General features: G+C 44.6%; 1 protein-coding gene across 1 annotated transcript; it reads right to left on the reverse strand.

The window, feature by feature from the left end:
• Positions 1-2: 2 nt before the first annotated feature.
• Positions 3-23,326, reverse strand: LOC115103344 (calbindin-like). Its single transcript, XM_029624234.2, has 11 exons — positions 23,084-23,326; positions 22,521-22,597; positions 13,405-13,479; positions 9,958-10,038; positions 9,764-9,820; positions 3,661-3,738; positions 3,453-3,508; positions 3,301-3,340; positions 3,130-3,183; positions 1,853-1,924; positions 3-949 (listed from the first exon to the last, which is right to left on the reverse strand). Exons 1-11 carry the CDS (start codon positions 23,160-23,162, stop codon positions 818-820), a joined length of 801 nt encoding a protein of 266 aa, XP_029480094.1. The 5' UTR covers positions 23,163-23,326; the 3' UTR covers positions 3-817.
• Positions 23,327-24,516: the final 1,190 nt, after the last annotated feature.

A 24,516-nucleotide genomic window follows, 5' to 3' on the forward strand; every position in this document is an offset into this window, starting at 1 on the left:
TTGTTGAATTGAGTTTTTATTACATCTTACACAGTGTTTCTGGTGCCCAGCATGGTGGGGCATGGCATTGTTAACAGTGCAAAAAAAGGTCCATGTAGCACATCAGAGACTGGCACCATCGTTGTACACAGGGCAGGTCAGGGGTCACGGGGGTTAGGTTACACAACTCCGAGATATGTGCTTGTCCATTCAGTAGTACCTCCACACAAGGCTAGCCTTCAGCAACTAACATGCACTGCAAAACGATATATAGCTTAAAATGGTCTCACATCACAGAACTGTTCTTCCGCTATTTATTATATTTAGTTTCCATGCACAACATTACAGAAACATTTTAGTAACATATTGCTTAGGCTAATGGAGGGATATAATTCTAATAGTATAAGTTATTGTTACTAGTAGTTTGACTACTTGGTGTAGAGATATTAATTAACAATACGGTAAACATTGTTGTCATTGGTCAGTAGGGGACACACCCTCTCTTTCAGCCAATGAGAGGCTACAGTCCTGGAGTATGTAGTATAGAGAGGACAAAGTACAGGGACTTTCAATGGTGGTATCAATCTCATTGTTACAAAAATCTGTACATTTACAAAGAGTATAGAAACAAAAGATTTGAAAAGTATGTGACACCCTATGTCTCTGATAATGTGCCCTAGCTATGCACACACTGTCACTGGCAAATTGACAGATTTATTGAAAGAAATGCAAAAACTGAAACAAAAATACACCCTACATCCACAATTCATGAGTGAGGGGAAGGGAGGCGGGTTAGAAGGGGATGGAGGGGGTGTGGTAAGGTTGAAAGAGGAGTGGTTTATACGGGGGCAGGGGCTGAAATGTCCTCAGCACAGAGCACAAGAGCTAGCTCTGTCCTGTACAGCTTGCCCCCATCTGATAGCGCCATAATAGCGGTCTTATATGTGGGGATTTTGTTGACTTCCAGCACCTGTCGGAGACAAGAAACAGATGAAGATATCCAACTTGTCATTTTCTTCCCTTGACTTTTACAGATTTGACATTGACTTGACCCTACTTTTTCCATTTCAAAATCCCCCGCGGCTTTGAGATGGTCGCTGGCCCAAAGCTTAGCTCATAAAGATGACAAAATATTTGCACAAAAAAAAGAGTAGGCTCTACATGCAGGTCACATATGGCTTTGATATATTGACATCCAGATTATTATTTTTTAAGTCAGCTGCGAGAGAGAGTGTGAAAGAGTCAGAGAGAGCAAGAGAGAGAGAGACAGAGCGAGACAGAGATTGGATATCTGTCCAGTTCTAAGCATGCTCTTATGAGTTTGTTTGAAGAGGTATTGCTTCTACACCTGCATTGCTTGCTGTTTGGGGTTTTAGGCTGGGTTTCTGTACAGCACTTTGAGATATCAGCTGATGTACGAAGGGCTATATAAATACATTTGATTTGATTTGAGGTATTGTGATTGTCCTCAGGCCAATCATATCACCACAGACAACAAACGAGGCCCTCTGATATTTGAAGTCTCAAGATGAAAAACTAAAATATTTCTTTGGACTGTTCAGACCTAGATTCAATCAGATCCAGCGTTAACCAGCGAAAGCTAATCCCTCCATTAGCCTAGCTGGTGTTTCAGCGGTGTGGGTTTATTACTAATTCGACTTGGCGCATCCAATGGCAATGTCGACGATAAGTATAACGCCGGGAGCCGCTTGCTGATTTGACAGCTCCAGCGCAGTTACACCTCAGACATCGCCTACATAAAAACAATGAGACTGCTATGCAGTTCTTGATTATCGCAGGTTAAGGCGGAACTGATTGAATCTTGCCCTTAGTCTCCGCTCTTCTCCATCAATTAAACAGAATTCAAACCCACCTTCTTGTTCTTCTCACACAAATCTTTGAGGAGGGCATCCAGCTCATTCTCATCCATATAGCCATTCTCATCCTGAGAGAGACAGAGAGAGGGAGAGAAAAGGACACAGAGAGAGACACAAGAAACACCATTTAGCCCGCCTTTGGGTTTGGTTTGGTATGCAGTGACAACATGATGCCACGTTGCATCTCACAAGCCTAATCTCAGTAAACAAACAAAACAATAGGCTTAATGAACAGATGTGTATATTTGAACAGCCTGTTCATGGGCCCTTCTGATATTTTCTCATATTTTCTATTCATGAATTTGAACTGTTTGTTTTTGGTCCTCTGTGTACTTACTGGCTTGTGTGCACTGAAAGCAATATTATAACCACATCGCTGATACCTTTACAAGGATATCCCTATCCACCTTAGGGGACTTCTCTGTGTGTCCAACTCCATTCAGAGCAATAGAAATACTGTACCACAGAGTCAAGCAATCAATCCTCTGTGTTGGCAACAAGAGCGCCATCATCAGTAACCATGTGGAACAGTTAGTGCCAACATGGCACTTCTAAAATTCTCAATCTTTAAACCAGGTTCTACTGTATGGTCGAAGACTAAAACAAATGTAAAAGCATGATCAGCCAGCCACTCAGATTAATTGTCCTGTAATGCTCTACAGGCAAACTAAATAATGTGTTGTCATTTGCTGCCCCAATTACCTGTCTGGATGTCACATAACAGCAAGGCCCAGAACTCCTCCCTGCCCACCTTGTCTGTTTGTCTGCCCGCCTCCCTGTCTGTTTGCCGGTCAGCCTCCCTGCCTGTCTGCCTGCCTGCCCGCCTTCCTGCCTGCCTACGCAACATGAACCTGCGAGTCAATATGAATCGTAGGCGCTGCCACGAGAGAGAATGGGCCGACCTGCCGACCTACTCCAGGGACAGTCATACATTATAGGGGAGAGAAAGAGGGGGGGATGGGGACAGGGGGGGCATGTACTGTATCCATTGTGCATACAAATAAGGGCAATAGGAAGATAAATGGGTAGATAGACAGGGAAAGAACGAGAGCAAGAAAGAAAAGGAGAAATAGATAAAGAGGATAAGAGAGAAAGATTGAGGGAGTGCATCCCTAGAGAGCAGCAATTGCCCAGACTAGCACTGTCTGAAGCACTTTCTGTCCTTGTTCATACTGTGTCTTGAGATGCATTGAATCATTCAAAAAGCCATAACAGCAAGTGATTCTTATTTTTTTGTGAGGGTGCATAATGACAATGTATTATTGGAATGTACCTGATCGTATAACTCAAAGATCTTGTTGAACTCTCTCCTCACCATCTTCACATTCTGTGACAGAAAGACGAGCGAGAGGGGGAGGAAAATAGAGGGAGAGGAGACAATGGAGTCAAGGTCAATCTGATTTTCCGATTACCTCTTGGATTTACTCTGGGAATAACCACCAACCTGAAACTTGAGTAGAAAGTTCTCCTCGTCCGGTAGCAGCCTGTAAAAAAAGAAACACACACATTGGAAGAATTGTGTTCAGGTAATATACAGCACGATGTGGAGACAGATATATCATTCATATCACACAGGAGAAAACTTCATAAGCAGACCTCGCCATTTCTGCCAAACACAACTTCCCGTCGTGGTTTGAGTCGAATATTTTGAGCTGGAAGATAAAAATAAACAAACAAATTAAATCTCTACAAAACAGAAAATGAAGGATTATACTGTACGGAGCTATTTGTTGTAGCCATTTAGCTACACTGTTCTTAAAGTTGTTGCGGAGGCTAGCTGCACAAGTATAAACTATATTCTTACTGTGGTATGTGTATACTCGTCTAACTTCTTTTCGTCATATGGTTTCTTAGCCTTCTGAAGCAGATCTTTCAAAAAGTTCTGGAAATGAAGCAAAGGCAGAAAGATCAGTTTGACAACAACGCCTGCTATAGCAGACACATTTGAAATGCAATGCTGTCTGGGAGGTACAGTCAGGTCCAGAAATATTGGCAACCTTGATAAAGATGAGCAAACAAAGACTGTATAAAATAAATCATGCAAATACTGAGCTACGGTGTCTTCAGAAAGTATTCATACCCACTGACTTATTCCACATTGTGTTGTGTTACAGCCTGAATTCAAAATGGATTAAATGGAGAAAAATGTTCTCACCCTTCTAAACACAATACCCCATAACGACAAAGTGAAAACATGTTTTTAGAAAGTTTAGCAAATTTATTAAAAATGAAATACACAAATAACTAATTGACATAAGTATTAACAACCCTTTGCTATGACACTCTAAATTGAGCTCAGGTGCATCCAATTTCCTTTGATCGGCCTTGAGATGTCGCTACAACTTGATTGGAGTACACCCGTGGCCAATTCAGTTGTTTGGACATGATTTAGAAAGAACCACACCTGTCTATTTAAGGAGTACACCCGTGGCCAATTCAATGGTTTGGACATGATTTAGAAAGAACCACACTTGTCTATTTAAGGAGTACACCCGTGGCCAATTCAATGGTTTGGACATGATTTAGAAAGAACCACACCTGTCTATATAAGATCCCACAGTTGACAGAGCACGTCAGAGCAAAAACTATACCATAAAGTCCAAGGAACTGTCTGTAGATCTCTGAGCTATAATTGTGATGAGGCATATACCTGGGGAAGGGTAAAAAAAAACATTTCTAAAGTGTTGAATGTTTCCAAGAGCACAGTGGTCTCCATCATTGGGAAACTGAAAAAATATGGATCTACCCAGACTCTGCCTAGAGTCTGACCAAACTGACCAACCGGACAAGAAGTACCTTAGGCAGGGAGATGACCAAGAAATCAATGGCCATGACAGAACTACAGAGTTCTTTGGCTGAGGTGGGAGAACCTGCCAGAAGGACAACTGTCTCTGCAGCACTTCACCAATCTGGGCTTTATGGTAGAGTGGCCAGACTGAAGCCATTCCTGAGAAAAATACACATGACCACACGCTTGGGAGTTTGCTAAAAGCCACATGAAAGACTCTGAGATAATTGAATCTCATTGAAAATCTGTGGAAAGACTTGAAGATTGCTGTTAGCCGCCGCTCCCTATCGAATTTAACAGAGCTTGAGAAAATCTGCAAGGAAGAATGGGAGAAAATCTCCAAATCCAGATGTGCAAAGCTGATACAGACATACCCAAGACGACTCAAAGCTGATACAGACATACCCAAGACGACTCAAAACTGTCATCACCGCCAAAGGTGCTTCTACAAAGTATTGACTTGGGGTGTGAATACTTATGTAAATTAGATATTTCTGTATTTCATTTTCAATAAATTTGCAAAAATGTCTAAACATTATCACTTTGTCATTATGGGGTGTTGTGTGTAGATGGGTGAGGAAAACAACATCTATGTAATCAATTTTGAATTCAGGCTGTAACCCCCCTTTGGCATTCTTCCTATTTTGTTGACTTACAACCTGAAATTAAAATATATATATTTTTTAGGGGTTTGTATCATCTGATTTACACAACATGCCTACCACTTTGAAGATGCAACATATTTTTGTGAAACAAACAAGGAATAAGCGAAAACAGAACTTGAGCGTGCATAACTATTCACCCCCAAAGTCAATACTTTTTAGAGCCACCTTTTCAGCAATGTCAGCTGCAAGTCTCTATAAGCATGGCACATCTAGCCACTGGGATTTTTGCCCATTCTTCAAGGCAAAACTGCTCCAGCTCCTTCAAGTTGAATGGGTTCCAACTAAGTCATACCACAGATTCTCAATAGGATTGAGGTCTGGGCTTTGACTAGGCCATTCCAAGACATTTAAATGTTTCCCCTTAAACCACTTGAGTGTTGCTTTAGCAGTATGCGTAGGGTCATTGTTGTGCTGGAAGGTCAACCTCCCAGTCTCAAATCTCTGGAAGACTGAAACAGGTTTTCCTCAAGGATTTCACTGTACTTAGCATCATCCATCATTCCTTCAATTCTGACCAGTTTCCTAGTCCCTGCCAATGAAAAACATCCCCACAGCATGATGCTGCTGGTGATGAGAGGTGTTGGGTTTGCGCCAGACATAGCGTTTTCCTTGATGGCCAAAAAGCTACATTTTTGACTCATCTGACCAGATCATCTACCTTCTTCCATATTTTTGGGGAGTCTCCATTTGGCGAACACCAAATGTGTTTGCTCATTTTTTTCTTTAAGCAATGGCTTTTTTTCTGGCCACTCTTCCGTAAAGCCCAGCTCTGTGGAGTGCATGGCTTAAAGTGGTCCTATGGACAGATACTCCAGTCTCCACTGTGGAGCTTTGCAGCTCCTTCAGGTTTATCTTTGGTCTCTTTGTTGCCTTTCTGATTAATGCCCTCCTTGCCTGGTCCGTGAGTTTTGGTGGGCGGCCCTCTCTTGGCAAGTTTGTTGTGGTGCCATATTCTTTCCATTTTTTAATAATGGATTTAATGGTGCTCCGTCAGATGTTGAAAGTTACAGATATTTTTTTATAACCCAACCCTGATCTGTACTTCTCTGCAACTTTATCCCTGACCTGTTTGGAGAGCTCCTTAGTCATCATGGTGCCGCTTGCTTGGTTGTGCCCCTTGCTTGGTGGTGTTGCAGACTCTGGGGCCTTTCAGAACAGGTGTACTGAGATCATATGACAGATCATGTGACACTTAGATTGCACACAGGCAGACTTTATTTAACTAATTATGTGACTTCTGAAGGTAATTGGTTGCACCAGATCTTATTTAGGGGCTTCATAGCAAAGGGGGTGAATACATATGTATGCACCACTTTTCCATTTATTTATTTTTTTAAATTGAAACAGGTTCTTTTTTTCATTTTACTTCACCAAATTGGACTATTTTGTGTATGTCCATTACATGAAATCCAAATAAAAATCTATTTAAATTACAGGTTGTATTGCAACAAAATAGGAAAAACACCCAGGGGGATGAATACTTTTGCAAGGCACTGTATATTGTACGCTCAACATAAACTGAAAAATGTCATTATTTTATACTAACATAGTTGCTCAGAGAGAGATTTGGTTTAACGACTAATACTTTTTTTCACAAGAAGATAGGGGTCAAAATGATTGGCACCCCTGTTTTCAATACCTCACCTTGCGAGGATAATGGTACTGAGCCTTTTTCAAAAATGTTTTATGGATTGGAGAACACATTGGAAAGCATCTTACACCCTTTCTTCATACAGATCAGTGGTATCCTTCATTTGTCCGTATGGACCTCTTCAATTCAAACCAAAGGTTTTGAATGGGGTTCAAGTCCGGAGACTGAGATGGCCATTGCAAAATGTAGATTTTTGTGGTCAACTAACCATATCTTTGTGGATTTTGATGTGTGCTTGGGGTTATTGTCTTGCTGGAAGATCCACTTGTGGCCAAGTTTTAGCCTCCTGACAGAGGCAACCAGGTTTTTGGCTAAAATGTCTTGGTACTGGGTAAAGTTCATGATGACATTGACCTTAAAAAGGGCCCCAGGACCAGTGGAAGCTAAATAGCCTAATAACATCAAAGATCCACCTGCATATTTTACAGTAGGTATGGGGATTTTTTGTGCATATTCATATTTTTTGTGACGCCAAACCCACCACTGGCGTGAGTGGTCAAAGAGCTCTATTTTCATGTCATCAGATAAATGTTAACACCTGGAGTTTGCATTTTTTTTAGTTCCAGGTAAAACTATTTTGGGTTCCATATAGAACCAAAAGGGTTCTACTTGGAACCAAAAAGGGTTATTCAAAGGGTTATCCTAAGGAGAGACAAATAACCCTTTTAGGTTCTAGATAGAGTGTATAGCTCAATATTTGTATTTATTTTATACAGAATTTTTTCTCATCTTTATCAAGGATGCCAATAATTTTGGACCTGACTGTATGACACAAAGTACAACTAAATTCTTAAATGGTTTGTGTTTTCTAAATCATTCAGTTTCATGCATACTGTAAAAAAAAAAACCCTGCTAACTATGATACACCTTCCAAACTACCTCTTAGGTCTTGCAGTAAAGTGCTTGACTGTTGACAGTGTTATCGTTATCAAAACACTCACGGGCAAAGCTAACCCTGTAATGTCTTTTAACTATTAATTTAGGTTATTGAGGTTTGAAGGAGGTTTGTGGTGTGCACCTGTGTGGAGGGGGGTGGATGTGTGGGTCTCGGTGCCTATGTGTACCTAATGGTTCAAGGTAATGAAAAAACATTATAATACATGTGGGTGTATATTGGCATGCATACTAATGTGAAGACATGATTCAGTTAATAAAGAGTTTGAGCACGACTAGGTGTGAAATATACTCTAGGTTGTCTGATCTCTGAACCCACATTAACCTAATAAATAAAGTTCATTTGTGGAATTTCTTTCCTTCTTAATGCGTTTGAGCTAATCAGTTGTATTGTGACAAGGTAGGGGTGGTATACAGAAGATAGCCCTATTTGGTAAAAGACCAAGTCCATATTATGGCAAGAACAGCTCAAATAAGCAAAGAGACATGACAGTCCATCATTACTTTAAGACGTGATGGTCAATCAATCCTGAACGTTTCAAAAACTTTAAAGTTTCTTCGAGTGCAGTCGTAAAAAACATTAAGCACTATGATGAAACTGTCTCTCATGAGGAAAACCACAGGAAAGGGAGAACCAGCTAACCTCTGCTGCAGAGGATAAGTTCATTAGAGTTACCAGCCTCAGAAATCGGCAATTAACTGCACCTCAGATTGCAGCCCAAATAAATGCTTCACAGAGTTCAAGTAACAGACACATCTCAACATCAACTGTTCAGAGGAGACTGTGTGAATCAGGCCTTCATGGTCGAATTGCTGCAAAGAAACCACTACTAAAGGACACCAATAAGAAAAAAAGACTTGCTAGGGCCAAGAAATACGAGCAATGGACATTAGACCGGTGGATATCTGTACTTTGGTTTGATGAGTCCAAATGTACGATTTTTGGTATCAACCGCCATGTCTTTGTGAGATGCGGAGTAGGTGAATGGATGCCCTCCGCATGTGTGGTTCCCACCGTGAAGCATGGAGGAGGAGGTGGGTATGATGGTGAGGGGGTGCTTTGCTGGTGACACTGTCAGTGATTTATTTAGAATTCAAGGCACACAAAACCAGCATGGCTACCACATCATTCTGCAGCGATACACCATCCCATCTGCTTTGCGGTTAGTGGGACTATCATTTGGTTTTCAAAAGGACAATGAACTAAAACACACAACCAGGCTGTGTAAGGGCTATTTGACCAATAAGGAAAGTGATAGAGTGCTGCATCAGATGACCTGGCCTCCACAATCACCTGACCTCAACTCAATTGAGATGGTTTGGGATGAGTTGGACTGCAGAGTGAAGGAAAAGCAGCCAACAAGTGCTCAGCATATGTGGGAACTCCTTCAAGACGGTTGGAAAAGCATTCCAGGTGACTTCTTTCATGAAGCTGGTTTAGAGAATGCCAATAGTGTTCAAAGCTGTCATCAAGGCAAAGAGTGGCTACTTTGAAGAATCTAAAATATATTTAGATTTTTTTGTAACACTTTTTTGGTTACTACATGATTCCATGTGTTATTTCATAGTTTTGATGTCTTCACTATTATTCTACAATGTAGACAATAGTACAACTAAAGAAAAACCCTTGAATGAATAGGTGTGTACAAACCTTTGACTGGTACTGAACATGAGTGAAACTTTGGTATACGGGATAAGAAAAACAAAACTCCCCCCGGGATTCCTACAAAACGCTCAATTACCAAAATGATTTACAATACAAATTGATTCCAAGTTACAGTCCAGATGAGCATTGCCCTCAGAGGCTCCTTGTAAGCCTATATCCCCATAATGAAATAGAGAGGACAGTGAGACAGTTCATCAAGACACAAATTAGGAGGCACTACACACACCGGCAGGCATTGCTCACCTTCAGCTCATCTGCTTCAATGTAGCCACTATGGTCTGCATCATAACATCGCCAAGCCTGGAAGGAGACAATGAGTGAAAGAGGGGTTTGTATCATCAATGAGGAGAGAATAGTTAAATCAGTTAAAAACTATGTTTATGTCATGAGTCACTTGAAAACATTTAAATAGATAATCTTGGTTTATAGAAAAATACCTGCATAAATTCCGCACAAGACTTCAACTGTTGCCGGAAAAATAACAAGAAGTTCTCTTCTGTGGGCAATATTTGTACTAGCTGTGACACAGAGAAAAGAGGAAAATATATAAGAGATCATACTGTATTGTCCTGAAACATGGTAACATTGGTTGAACATCCCATTTATTTTTAACAGTTGATCAGTGGCAAACAATGGCCCCCAATGACAGTTTAGCCACCACCCACTAGGCACAGATGTCATTTAAACGTCTAGTTTCAATTTACATTTGGTTGAGTTGTCAACTAACAGGAATTTAACGTGAAATCAACAAAAAATGTCACTGCGTCATTGGATTTAGGGTAAAGTTGGGTGAAAAAAAGACTAAATTCCCTTATGTTGATCACTTTTTGCAAATCCAATCAGTTTTTCATGTTGATTCAACGCCATCATTGTGGCGTACCGCAGACATGCCACGAGGGGGAGTCTCGTTGAGGTGACAGACAGAGGGGCTGATTGCTCACCAGCCATACTGGGCTCATAAAGCTGCCAGGTGGGCAGCACATGGGAGGGTTGCTACCGGACAGGGCAAGTCTAAGAACGTGGTCAGACCAGGGTTGACGTTTACTCACTATCAACGGAAGATGACGACATCGAGACCTACCTCTGCACGTTTGAACAGACAATACTCCGGGAAGGTTGTCCCAAGGCGAAGGGGGCGAGTCTGCTGCCCCGTTCCTGTCCGGAGACGCCCAAAAGGCATATTATGAACTCAACACAGAACAGGCGGCTAACTATGACTGTCTCAAGAGGGAGGTACTCAGCCACTACGGATACAGCCTGGCCCGTTGGGCCCAACTGGTCCACGACTGGAGGTTTGTGGCCGAAGCTTCCCCCACGAGCCCAGATGAGCGACCTTCACCAGGGCATGGCTCCTAACTGACATAGCCATCCTCCTTGTTATCAACAATGTGGTCATGGACCGCTTCTTAATGGCGCTACCTCACATGAAGAGGTTGGCGAGCCTACGCACCCAGACCTTGGAGGACCTCTTGTGAGCTGTGGAGAAGCATCAGAATACCGAAGCCCTGCTGAAGGGGATGCAGGCCAAATCTGTCGGAGGGGACAGAAGGATGACCCCACCACTGTACTCCCAATATGACAGTCAGCTGGGCTAAAGGACTGCAGACCCACGGAGAGACAGCTGGAGGAGAGTCGACCCGTTGCTAAGAACCCCAGGTGGATGAAGACCAAAGGAGGTGTTTTGAGTGTGGCGCCCGGGAACACCTCGCATCGAATTGCCGGGTCAAGAAGAGTCAATGCCATCGTCGGGCCCTGGAGATTAGTCGGGCCATGCAGTAAACTATGTCACCTCATGTTGGGCCCACAGTGAACTACCAGTACCCATGGTGCCAGTGAAAGTCAACGGTCACGACACACACGCTCTGTTGGATTCCTGGAGTGTGGTAACGCTGTGTCCGTATCCTGTGTCCACGGTGACACCAAGTGTTATTCGACCAGGCAGGCCACCATCGTGATGCCACAAGGGAGCTGCCAGATAGTGGAGAGTGTCATACCTGAGTTGCCAGTATCCCTCCTCGTGGGACGAGATTGTTCGCTGTTCACGGCACTGTGGAGGCACAAGCTGGGAACAAGAGTATGAGCTGGCGACCGACGAGAGTGGGGACAGACCGTCACCTGCGCGGCCCGGAAGCAAGCGGTTGCCAAACCTGTGTCTACGGACCCGGAGTTGGGGGTCTGAGGGGGCACCGGAACCAACCTCACCTGCTGAACAACCGGAAGAGGAGCCCATGCTGCCCCTCTTCAATTTCCAGTGGAAAGATCTGAACTTGAAAGTGCCCCAAGCCTCCACTGGGTCTCCTCCTCTACGGAGGAGACCAAGCGGCCTACTGGATCTCGCCATGGAGGTGTGGGAAGCCTAGCCGACCCCCTTACGCAGCGTGGTGGAACACGTAGAGACGATGAGGGAGCGGAAGACAGGCATATGGCCAGTGGTAAGGGAACCTATGGCGAAGGCCCAGTGCGCCCAAGCCAAGGTCTGCAATTGGGGTACCCAGCCCAGAGAGTTCCATGTGGGTGAGAAGGTGCTAATCCCTAATGCAGAAAGTAAGTTCCTGGCAACATGGCACGGACCATACGAGGTGACAGAGAAGCTGGGACCCATAAATTACCGCGTACGGCAGCCAGGGAGACGGAAACACCAACAGATTTACCACGTGAACCTATTGAAGAGGTGACACGTGATGACAGCCTTGGCCGTGTTGTGGTCAAAACCCAGGACGTCGACGGGACCAGTGGTGGTCTCGAGCAATGCGGACCTCGGACCGACCCAGAAGCAAGCACTTTGAGAGCTCATCGATCGGAACACCGCAGTGTTTTCCAAGGGTGGACGAGCTCATCGACCGGTTGGGAAAGGTCCAGTACATCAGCATCCTGGACCTGACCAAGGGATATTGGCAGCCTCCTCCTGGGAAAAGACAGCATTCTCAACACCGGACAGCTTATACCAATACCGGGTCCTCCCGTTTGGTCTCCATGGAGCCCCGCCCACGTTCCAGCGCCTGATGGACCGAGTCCTCAGATCCCACCAACAGTACGCAGCAGCCTATTTGGATGACATCATCATCCACAGCCAAGGTTGGGAAGAACACCTGACGCGCCTCTAGGCGGTGCTGGATGTGCTCATGCAGGCCGGATTGACAGCGAATCCCAAGAAATGCAAGCTGAGGTTCGAGGAGGTGAAGTACCTGGGTTATTTGATCGGACATGGGAACGTCAAACCCAAGGAGAGGAAGGTCCAGGCGGTTCGTGACTGGCCCGTTCCCCAAGGCACAGGTCAAGTCCTTCCTATAGCCCTTATCGATCTGACCAGCACCCGCCTCCCAAAAACACACAGCTGGCTGCTGAGAAATGCATTGTAAATCCGGTTTGAGACCCAGCCTAAACTTTCAGACTATTCCCGCTAGACTAGCCATCAGACAGCTGCAACATAACCATTCCGGGGGCATTGAAACACCCCATGCCAACAAAAAAAAATCAAACAGGACTCCTGTTCTTCCATCATGCTGCTGAGGAATCTAATTTAAACGGCAATCTCGTATTCCAAACACAATAGATATCTCCACTTTCAAATTATGTGTATTACCTCTATTTTTGCGTAATCATTGTGTGTGTTTGTGTGCGATGGTGCGTGGGTGCATTTGTGTACAGCTGAATGATCCTGTCTGTCAGTTAAATCTTCAGAGTATCCATCTATAGCAGAGATATGAATCCCCTTGACCCTGCACGGCTAAATTGACTGTCTTTAAAAATTATATTTGAACACCTTTCATAGAGGGAGAAGCCCCCTCTAAACCTGGCAATGTTTCAAGATCCGGTGTCCCTGAAAGTCCCAAATTCTAGGTGGGCCTTAACCTACTGCATCATGAGTTTATGTAGACTCTTACCTCAACAATTCCAATTTTGGCATCTGTATTTTTCTCATATTCCTGTACAAAAGCCTTCATTTGGTCTGTAAGCTCCTATGAGAGAGAGAAAATTACATTGTCAATTAATTGCAGTAGCTTTTACCTTGAAGAATTACATACAAATCTCAACATATAAACATATAATTAGTTAACATCGAAACTAAATAGGGATACACACATCCTTTTAACAAGTAATTATGTTTTATGCAGGGAAGATTTTAGTTGTTTGAAATACAAGCACGGATAGCATGAGGGCTCAGTAATCTGCTCAATTATCTAGAAAGGCTATTTAGTAGGCACCTGGTGCCGTGAAAGACCTTGTATACCTTGTGTCCTCACAAACACCATTTAACATGCCAAGCAGATTAGGAGCGAGTGTTGTAAATCTTCACCCACCAGAGCACAATTCTAATAGAGACTTGACACTGGTCAATCCATGTCGCTGCACACATACAGATGGCCAAGCGATGCATTGATTATGCATGTACGAAGGGGCCCAACCAGCTCTCAAAGTCTCATGTCAGAATTAGACATTGATCCATGTTTCTCAAATGGCAAATTTAGAAGTTGTTCCAATTGTAAAGTTTCAACGTGTTTAAGTTTAGGCATTAACTCTGAATTGTTATGGTTAGGGTTAAGTTCAGGCATTTATTCAAAATTCTTAAGGTTAGGCATCAACTCTGAATGGTTAAGGTACGGGTTAAGGTTTGGGATAGGTTTAAAACAAATATAAAAACGACATTCTATTGCTAGATTAAAACTTGCAACCTTTCGAATCAGATGCTTACGCCCATCTGCCATTCCCGTTCACAACGCCCTAGCAAAACGCCCTACCGAAACCTACTTGAAGGTAACAGCTCTCACTGTTGCCCCTAGAGGCCGGTTCCACGTCATCTTCCCACGTCCTCAGACATTGATGGACGTGGAATACTGACTTGTATCACAGTTGACCTGGCTGCACAGCCAGCCAGCTACTGATGTGATGCCTGGTGGGGAGGGATAGAGATCTCCACTGACACGTTCAGTGTAATTGATTCGAGTTGACGAGGCACTGATAGTGTCAGGTACTTTCATAGAAGCATATGAAGTGCCTCGAGAGAGAATGCTACAATAAGTTCCAAGGTCCAATGCAGTTATTTTTTATCTCAATATCAAATCATTTATGGGTAACAAGTAGCTTACTGTGATTGTTTTCCATTAAAATTGTCAAAAAAATAAACAAAAACAGCTTCTTAGCAATTTTCACAGTATTATTACAACCCCGTAGTGTGGAAATATATGTAAAACATAGGTAAATCACGTTTTTGACTACACACTGGGCCTTTAAAGGCAGCCATTTGAGGTTGTCTATGTTGGGACTGGGAAGTTTTACATGTGACAATATGATACTGTAGGGTAGCACTTATCTGCTACATGGCCTTGCAGTAGGCCTGTTGAAGTGGGCTTTATTGCATGCGTAGTTAATTGCGTTCTTGTGTTGCATACTTGTGTAAGGTATATATTAGGCTTTAAGCTGCAAATTGAGCATTTCTGTAAAAGATGGACATGGCCTTTACCATGATCACTCACTCCCATTGTATCGATGGTAAAAGTAAATGAGTTGAAAGATAGAAAGAAAAAAACTAGATTACATTTGATATCAAGGATAAAAGATCAATATTAGTGTATCTTACACCTCGATCACACCTATACCATCAATGCGCAAAATGGTACGCAGCACCATCTGGATAGGTGTTCAACAAAAGTTCAACATTCACCCCCTGCTACCATTTCTGTCAAGTCGTCTACGCATACAGTTTAACGCATACGTTCTATAAATCCAACGTACGCACCACACAGAACACACTGCAACTGCCTCTACAACGCAGTGCTGCAAGGCTCACGCAGCGTTCCATTGGAAATGAATGTACTTCTGCTGTAACAAAATGCAATGACGCTGTTGGTGTGATCGATGCGTTAGTACTCTATGTTTTTATGAGAACATCAAGGTACCTTAGTAATGACTAATGTCTGTTTTATAGAGCCTTTCTATAATAGGAATATAAACACAGTAGGACTCAGATTTTTACATTTGCATTTCACCTCCAAAACACAATCAATAAAAGCAATGCATTGCTTCAAGAACAATGTGAGCCATATCCTGAGATGCTATAAATAAATATCTGTAAATCCCGGTGTCACACCAGCACTGACCAAATATGTTCCAAATATATGACCATTATCATTTCATAATTTTCCTTTCAGAGACACTGGCACAAGAGTTTAACTCTAGCGAAGAAGATCACCTTGCATTCTCACTGGAGAACAAGTGTACTGGTAGAAAGTAGGCAATATTCTAACATTGGCCTTGTCTTTCGGGTTAAAATGATTATGTTGTATGAAAGGAAGATGTACTATGAGTGAGCTCTTCTTCTAGTCCATGCGTGTGTCCACTGAGTAGATGCATGACGGCCATCTTTGGAAGCCATCTTTATTGCTGTATGACATAATCAAAATCATGTCCACTATCCAACACCAAGTGACTCTGCAAATGTTAAAGTGCATGTTTGATTGAATTCAATGGAATTTCTAAGTAAGAGGACCCTGCGCCAATCTACACACTGCATGCGCTATGCAGTCAAAACCAATCATTGATCTCTGTATTGATCTGTCTGGTGATGATGCCCATGCTAAATGTGGAAACCATCTTTGGCATCTCTCTGCATAAGGTGGTGTCAGATATGCTAATAACTCCAATCCTACTTCAAATTGCACTTCAATGGTGTTTTCTCACTGGGCATTGATTGGGCAGTTGTAAATGGGCACTTCATTTGATGGTAAATGCGGCGATTTTCCATAATCAACTCCCCAACGTGCTCTCCCCCCATAGAGTAAATTAAAAGGTGTTTTCAGTGTCTGGCAAAAGTTGAGCTATTACTCCTGTTTAAAGTTCTGGGATTGAGTGCCAATTGACTTGCTCTATAGAGGCTTGGCTAATTGCTTGTATACAGAATGGGAAATAAGTGTTTAACCTTTCCAAAATGCAAAGCAGGAGAGTGCACTGCAGTGCTGTTTGTCACTGAGCAATGGGTGACTCAATCCAATTCAGACCCCAAAACGCTGAGTAGAGACACAAATAAACCACCGCCGTTCCACTTTTCATTTTCCATTTGTTTTGTCTTAGTCTTACACACCTGGTTTCACTCACCCAATTACCTGTTTATTATTTAACCCTCTGTTCCCCATGTTTGTTCGTGAGTGATTGTTCTTTGTAAATCGGTCCGTTATTGTGGGCTCGTATATTTTGCCTTGTATATTTGTATTTTGAGTAAAGTACGTTGATTACTCATTTCTGCTGTCCTGCGCCTGACTCTCTACACCAGCTACACACAGGACCCCATTACAGAATCACTCACTAACCCAATGGAGTCAGCAGGAGCAGACACCCTCCCTGTGGCAATAGAGGAGCGCGTTCAGCAACATGCGACCATGTTGCAACGTCTGGGCACCGCCATGGATCGCGTGCTGCAGACGATGGATCGTTGGGAGAGAGGGGGAGGATTTCCAGCGCCTCCACCAGCGCCACTACCGCCGACCCCACTGTCCACCTCTCCTTCACCTGGCCTGTCAGTTCCATCCCCCAGCACCTCCGCTCTGACGCCCATGGAGCTGGGAGGTGCTGCACTTAGAGCGACCAGAGGAGGGGCCATTCCCTGCACCATCTGTGGCCGCAGAGGGCACACTGCTGGTCGGTGCTGGTGCGGTTCGTCGGGGAGTCGAGGCAGCAGGCAGGGCACTCTCGTGTCACCCCAGGTGAGTTGGCACCAGGCTCACCCAGAGCCCCTTGTTGTTCACATGTATGTGTTTATTTCATTTCCTGAGTTTTCCCCGCATTCCCAGCATAAGGCGCTCATAGATTCAGGCGCAGCTGGGAATTTTATTGACCGTTCATTTGTCCATAGTTTAGGGATCCCCCTTGTTCCTGTGGATATGCCCTTCCCTGTGCACGCCCTAGATAGTCAACCATTAGGGTCAGGGCTGATTAGGGAGGCCACCGCTCTACTAGACATGGTTACGCAGGAGGGTCACAAGGAGAGAATCAATCTCTTCCTTATTGATTCTCCTGCGTTTCCCGTGGTGCTGGGCTTACCCTGGTTGGCCTGTCATAACCCCACTATTTCGTGTCAACAGAGGGCTCTCAAGGGCTGGTCACGAGAGTGATCAGGGAGGTGTGTGGGGGTTTCCATCGGTGTGACTACGGTGGAAAGTCAAGACCAGATCTCCACCGTGCGCATCCCCTCAGAATATGCCGATTTGGCTCTCACCTTCTGTAAGAAGAGGGCGACTAAATTACCACCCCATCGACGGGGGGATTGTGCGATAAATCTCCTGGTAGATGCAGCACTTCCCAGGAGTCACGTGTATCCTCTGTCACAGGAGGAGCCGGCAGCTGGGGCAGGGATACATTCGGCCCTCCACTTCACCTGCCTCCTCGAGTTTCTTTTTTGTGAAGAAGAAGGATGGGGGTCTGCGCCCATGTATTGACTATCGAGGGATCAATCAAATCACAGTGACATATAGCTACCCACTGCCTCTCATCGCCAGTGTGATCGAGTCAATGCACGGTGCGCGCTTCTTCACAAAATTGGATCGCAGGAGCGCTTACAACCTGGTGCATATCCGGGAGGGGGACGAGTGGAAGACGGGATTTAGTACCACATCAGGGCACCATGAGTACCTCGTCATGCCGTACGGGTTGATGAATGCTCCATCAGTCTTTCAGGCCTTTGTTGACGAGATTTTCCCGGGATGGGGGTAGGGTGTAGTGGTGTATATCGACGACATTCTGATATACTCCGCTACACGCGCCGAGCATGTGTCCCTGGTGCACAGGGTGCTTGGTCGACTGCTGGAGCATGACCTGTACGTCAAGGCTGAGAAATGTCTGTTCATCCAACATTCCGTCTCCTTCCTAGGGTACCGCATTTCCACTTCAGGGGTGGAGATGGAGAGTGACCACATTGGAGCCGTGCGTAATTGGCCGACTCCCACTACGGTAAAGGACGTGCAGCGGTTTCTAGGGTTTGCCAAATACTACCGGAGGTAGGCTTTTGGTCACCTGAAGGCTCTGTTTACCTCGGCTCCCGTGCTGGCTCATCCGGATCCCTCTTTGGCATTCATAGTGGAGGTGGACGCATCCGTGGCTGGGATAGGAGCCATGCTCTCTCAGCTCTCGGGCACACCACCAAAGCTCCGCCCCTGTGCTTTCTTTTCAAAGAAGCTCAGCCCGGTGGAGCGAAACTATGATGTGGGGGCCTGGGAGCTGTTGGCTTTTGTCAAGGCTCTGAAGTCGTGGAGACATTGGCTTGAGGGGGCTAAACACCCTTTTCTCATCTGGACTGATCACCGCAATCTGGAGTATATCCGGGCTGCGAGTAGACTGAACACTCGCCAGGCGAGGTGGGCCATGATTTTTACACGTTTTGTTTTCACTCTATCCTACAGACCAGATTCCCAGAACGCTAAGGCAGACGTACTGTCCCGGATGTATGACACGGAGGCGCGGTCCACGGATCACACTCCCATACTTCTAGCCTCTTGCTTGGTGGCACCGGTGGTGTGGGAGCTGGCCGCGGACATCGAGCGGGCGTTACGCACAGAGCCCACTCCCACGCAGTGTCCAGCTGGACGCTTGATCTATTGGGCTCACACGTCACCCTAGTCTGGTCACCCTGGCATCGGTCGGACGGTGCGTTGCCTTAGTGGGAAGTACTGGTGGTCCACCCTGGCCAAGGACGTGAGGGTTTATGTTTCCTCCTGCTAGGTGTGTGCCCAGTGCAAGGCTCCCTGGCACCTGCCCAGAGGGAAGTTACAACCCATACCCGTTCCACAACGGTCGTGGTTGCACCTGTCGGTGGACTTCCTGACGGATCTTCCTCCGTCACAGGGCAACACCACGATCCTGGTTATTGTGGATCGGTTTTCTAAGTCCTGCCGTTTCCTCCCTTTGCCCGGTTTCCATACGGCCCTACAGACTGCAGAGGCCCTGTTTACACACGTCTTCTGGCACTATGGGGTGCCTGAGAACATAGTTTCTGATCAGGGTCCCCGGTTAACGTCCAGGGTCTGGAGAGCGTTCATGGAACGTCTGGGGGTCTTGGTCAGCCTCACCTCAGGCTTTCACCCTGAAAGTAACGGGCAGGTGGAGAGAGTAAACCAGGATGTGGGTAGGTCATCCCCTGGGCAGAGATGGCCCAAAACTCACTCCGCCACTCCTCCACTAACCTCTCTCTTTTCCAGTGCGTACTGGGGTATCAGCCGGTTCTGGCACCGTGGCATCAGAGCCAGATCAAAGCTCCCGCGGTGGACGAATGGTTTAAGCGCTCGGAGGAAACCTGGGACGCCCATGTGCACCTACAACGGGCCGTTAAAGGCGGTTAAAGGCGAACGTCGACCGCCACCACAGCGAGGCCACGGTGTTTGCACCGGGGGACCTGGTCTGGCTCTCGACCCGAAACCTGCTCCTCCGCTTGCCCTGCCAGAAGCTGGGCCCGCGGTTTGTGGGGCCATTCAAGGTCCTGAGGAGACTGAACGAGGTGTGCCACAGGTTACAGATTCCCCCAGATTACTATATTATTCCCTTGTTCCATGTGTCTCTCCTCAGGCCGGTGGTGGCTGGCCCACTCCAGGAGTCTGAGGTGCGGGAGGTTCCTCCGCCCCCTCTGGACATCGAGGATGCCCCGGCATATGCTGTTCGAGCCATCCTGGACTCGAGGCGTCGGGCGAGGGGCCTTCAGTACCTCGTGGAGTGGGAGGGGTACGGTCCGGAGGAGAGATGCTGGGTGCCGGTGGAGGACGTTTTGGACCCTTCGTTGCTGCGGGAGTTCCACCGTCTCCATCCGGATCGCCCTGCGCCTCGTCCTCCGGGTCGTCCCCGAGGTCGGTGTCGGCGCGCTGCTGGAGCCCCACGTCGAGGGGGGGGTACTGTCACTACTTCCACCGAAGTTGGCCCCTCTCCTTGTTTGGGCAGCATTCGGCAGTCGACGTCATCGGCCTTCTAGCCACCGTCAATCCACTTTTCATTTTCCATTTATTTTGTCTTAGTCTTATACATCTGGTTTCACTCAACCAATTACCTGTTTATTATTTAACCCTCTGTTCCCCATGTTTGTTTGTGAGTGATTGTTCTTTGTAAATCGGTCCGTTACTATGGGCTTGTATATTTGCCTTGTATTTTTGTATTTTGAGTAAAGTACGTTGATTACTAATTTCTGCTGTCCTGCGCCTGACTCTCTACACCAGCTACACACAGGACCCCAAAACTGCTTTTCCCCATCGGGGCTTACAGTTGAGCAAGATGGAATTGTGGGAAATACATCCCTCAACCCATCAATCTGACGCAACAGGAATATGAGGTTGTTCCATAAGTCGTTCAGGCATGGAAAGACATATGAAATATTGGTAGATCAGACAAGTACTTGACACCTCATAACTAGTCATAATGTATTAATCAATGTCAATTGACCCTTCGCTAAGTCCCGCCCCAGAATTCTGGGCAACTAATCACAGCACTCCAATGGATAGCAACTGTCTCGAGTACTTCACCTCGGAGAAGCTCATGTTTGAAACACATAAAAGTCTGTGAGGGCAGTGAGAAAACGTGAGTTTTCTTTAAGAAATACATGTTTTAAATGGCTAAATAATGGAATAGTGCACGAGGGTTCCAGAACCTGTTCATGGAGTATTTTTAGAATCCAAAATTATACATTATTTACATTGTTTGCTAGTTCCATCTGGTTAGCTATTTTTCAGGTTCATTGACCACCGAACGTTGCTAATGCTAGCAAGCTTGCCACTAAATATAACTTGTTTTCTCAAAATGTATGTTAGCTAATGTTATTAATACAACTCCAATCTGTCGACATCAGGAAATGATTTGAGAGCACTAGTTAGCTCCAAAAGAGGGTTGTACGTTTTGGCTGAGCCATAGACATAAGTTTACCAGGTTAGAGTGAAGCGATTGTAATGGCAGTCCACTACAACATACCAGAGAGCTTCTTGATTAGCAAGGGGTAGTCGGTGTATAATTTCATTGTGTATTTTTATTTTTTTAACCTTTATTTAACTAGACAAGTCAGTTAAGAACAAATTCTTATTTTCAATGACGGCCCCTGTTCAGGGGCAGAACGACAGACCAAGTCAGCGCGGGGTTCCGGTTACTAGTCCAACGCTCTAACCACTAGGCTACCCTGCCACCCCAAAAACACAGTTTGAGATCATTGTGAGGGGATTTCGCCAGTGGTTGGAAGGGAGAATTGTGCTTCCAGGGAAAATGTGTCCGTGGCTGCAACAGTAACCAAGGGAGGTGGTGCTTAGCGGAGAGTCAATTAGAGTCCATTAAGAACGACCAGTTTCACAATATCATGACAGTACTTTAAAATGGAAGCTCAGTGAAGCATTATATGAAATGCACCATTTCCATCTCTTGAGAAAACCCTATGTTCATTGAACCAACAAGAAATCTAAAATATGCATTTAGTCTCTTCTGTAAATTAAATGTTCTCAATGACATGCCCTGTACTGCATTTTATAATCCAACCTTTTGATTATTCTAGTAAAAAAAACATTAAAGATGACTGATTATTATTACACAGCAAATAGCACTAATATGAGTGATGAGGATGTTGACAAGACAACATTATGTCACGGCTGAAACAGACACAAAACTTGTAGGGTGTGCACATAATACCAGCATCAGTGTTAAAACTGCTTGGTGCCTGTAATGTCTGGTGCACTGAGTTCTCTTTCTCCCCACCACACTTACCCCAATCTCTCTCTCTCGCTCTCTCTCACACATTCACACACACACACAATGTTTTAACTTGAAAGCTTTCAACTGTGGCACCACCAGTAGCCTAATCAACCCCCCCATTGGTTTCACAATGTCTATATGTCTAGCCTACTGTATGGCCTATCTGATGAAGGTAATTCGAATGAGGGTCATACCTAATGCATTTAAAAACTAGATAACAGTTCAGTCTGAGAAGACAATTATTTGTCAGGCCGACTGCCGATACATTCAAGTTATAAAGTTTAAAATAATTCAGTTTACTTACAAGTCCTGCCTGTTTTCGAGCTTGCTGAAGTTCTTTTATAAAACTCTGCAACTCCTTCCCTTCAATATATCCATTACCTGCAAGAAGTAAGCACCAAATCAATCAAAGACATGCGTAAAGTAGCCTACATTAAGTTTAAGAATATAACGCACAGGATCAAATCCATCATTTTCCGTTTCATGACAGCTGTATGACTGAATCATACTTTGACTGAATCATATTTTTAGTGCCTAAACCTATCACAATATTATAATCATATTTTCCAGTCATTTATAGTCTTGTAACTATTGATATTTCGCTATAAAATGGTGGTTAATGGTTCTAAATCAATTATTTGTCAATCCAATTTGTCAATGGATAAAGTTGAGAGAACAAATGTCACACAAATATCAGTCTTGACAGCTAAATCGACTGTTTCATTCAATATAGGCTACTACATATTTTCGAAAACCCGCTAAAAAGCGCAAATGGTCTATGAGGGTCTTTGGCGCAACACTTCCCAAAAATCGTTTTACTTCAGTGCCATCCCCACGAATAATCCACAATCTTAAGGAATAAATTACCATCGTTATCATAATGGTGAAAAATATCCAGGAACTGTGATGCAGAGATCTCTACTCCTTGCAGGTACGCGTTTGCCATCTCGGGTTAGGTTTGGGGACGAGAGCGCGTACCAGATAGCTGCACTGGCCGAGGATCTGCAATGAATTGGACGCTTTGATCAGTCGGTGCCCGGTATTTAAAGGAAGCACTATCACGCTAATCTTTAACTGTCGCACCTCCGTCCCCGACGTTGGGAAACTAGCCAAACGCGCAAGTCACCTCCTCTCTTCCCGCCGCAGGAATAGAGCGTGCTCAGCAGCACGTTGACGCGCGCCAGGGGGCACGGAGACGTGAGATCCAAGTAAATGAGCACCCGCTCTTCGTGCTTTTCATTTCCCCCTCCAGATAAACGCTCTCTCCGACAAAAGTGTAGAAGTTGTTAAACCAAATACTATCCCCCCCCCCCCCTTCTTTATTCTGGCATTTAAGGGCCATCCTAGGGCTCTACGTGAAATAAAACCCATACGTGGATTATAGAGTAGCAAAATTACATAATCTTCAAAATAAGAAAAAAAAGGACAGAAAGGATGCTTTGTAATGCGAATTGCTGGCTTGGACCCTCCATGATAGTTGGGCTGACTCAACTCCCTGTCTAACTATGGAGAATTTGGTTTCTTACTTTTACATTTCATTTAGATTTTTTCTTACACCATTGGCTGTTGTACTGGGTGGTGCCACTCATTAGAGAAGACTGTTGACTGCTGCCTCATAATGTGTGTTTACAGGGAAATGGGACACATAGTCCACACAATCAATAACAATTCAGTGCATGAGGTGACTTTGGGAGATGGGGAAATGGAATAGAATAAAGTGAAGATATTACCTTCAATAAGTTGTTACTTGTGAGTGAGAGTGAGTGAGTGTGAGTGAGTGTGAGAGTGAGTGAGAGTGAGTGTGAGTGAGTGAGAGTGAGTGTGAGTGAGCGACAACAGAAAGATGGAACTTCGATATGGATGGCTGTGGTCAATGAATGCTATGGAGAGTCATTGTACCCCAGCGTATGAATGCAGCACAGGTCTATGACTTGTATGGCTTCATACAGCATTGTATCACAAAGTTACTTCTATGTGAATGCATTATGAAGAGGGTTATGTCTCTTTTTCAGTTTGTCCATAGCTTGAATGGGATAGTTGTACACTATAGTGTAGTGCCTTCAGAAAGTATTCCCTTGACTTATTCCACTTTTTGTTACAGCCTGAATTTAACATTGATTAAATATACATTTTTCTCACCCATCTACACAGAAATACCCCACAATGACAAAGTGAAAACATTGTTTTATTTTTTATTGTTGCAAATTATATTGAAAATTAAATACAGAACTATCTAAATTACATAACTATTCACATCCCTGAGTCAATGCTTTTTAGAAGCACCCTTGGCAGCGATTACA

This window comes from Oncorhynchus nerka, linkage group LG3, assembly GCF_034236695.1.
Source record: "Oncorhynchus nerka isolate Pitt River linkage group LG3, Oner_Uvic_2.0, whole genome shotgun sequence".
In the NCBI taxonomy this organism is placed as follows: domain Eukaryota; kingdom Metazoa; phylum Chordata; class Actinopteri; order Salmoniformes; family Salmonidae; genus Oncorhynchus; species Oncorhynchus nerka.

What these genes read in the sequence shown, in the direction of transcription:
- LOC115103344 (XM_029624234.2), bottom strand. Translation starts at nt 23,162, where the DNA reads ATGGCAAACGCGTACCTGCAAGGAGTAGAGATCTCTGCATCACAGTTC. An exon ending in TCACCATTATGATAACGATG is followed by an intron (nt 22,598 to 23,083) that starts GTAATTTATTCC and finishes TACTTCTTGCAG; the next exon opens with GTAATGGATATATTGAAGGG. An exon ending in CTCGAAAACAGGCAGGACTT is followed by an intron (nt 13,480 to 22,520) that starts GTAAGTAAACTG and finishes TCTCTCTCATAG; the next exon opens with GAGCTTACAGACCAAATGAA.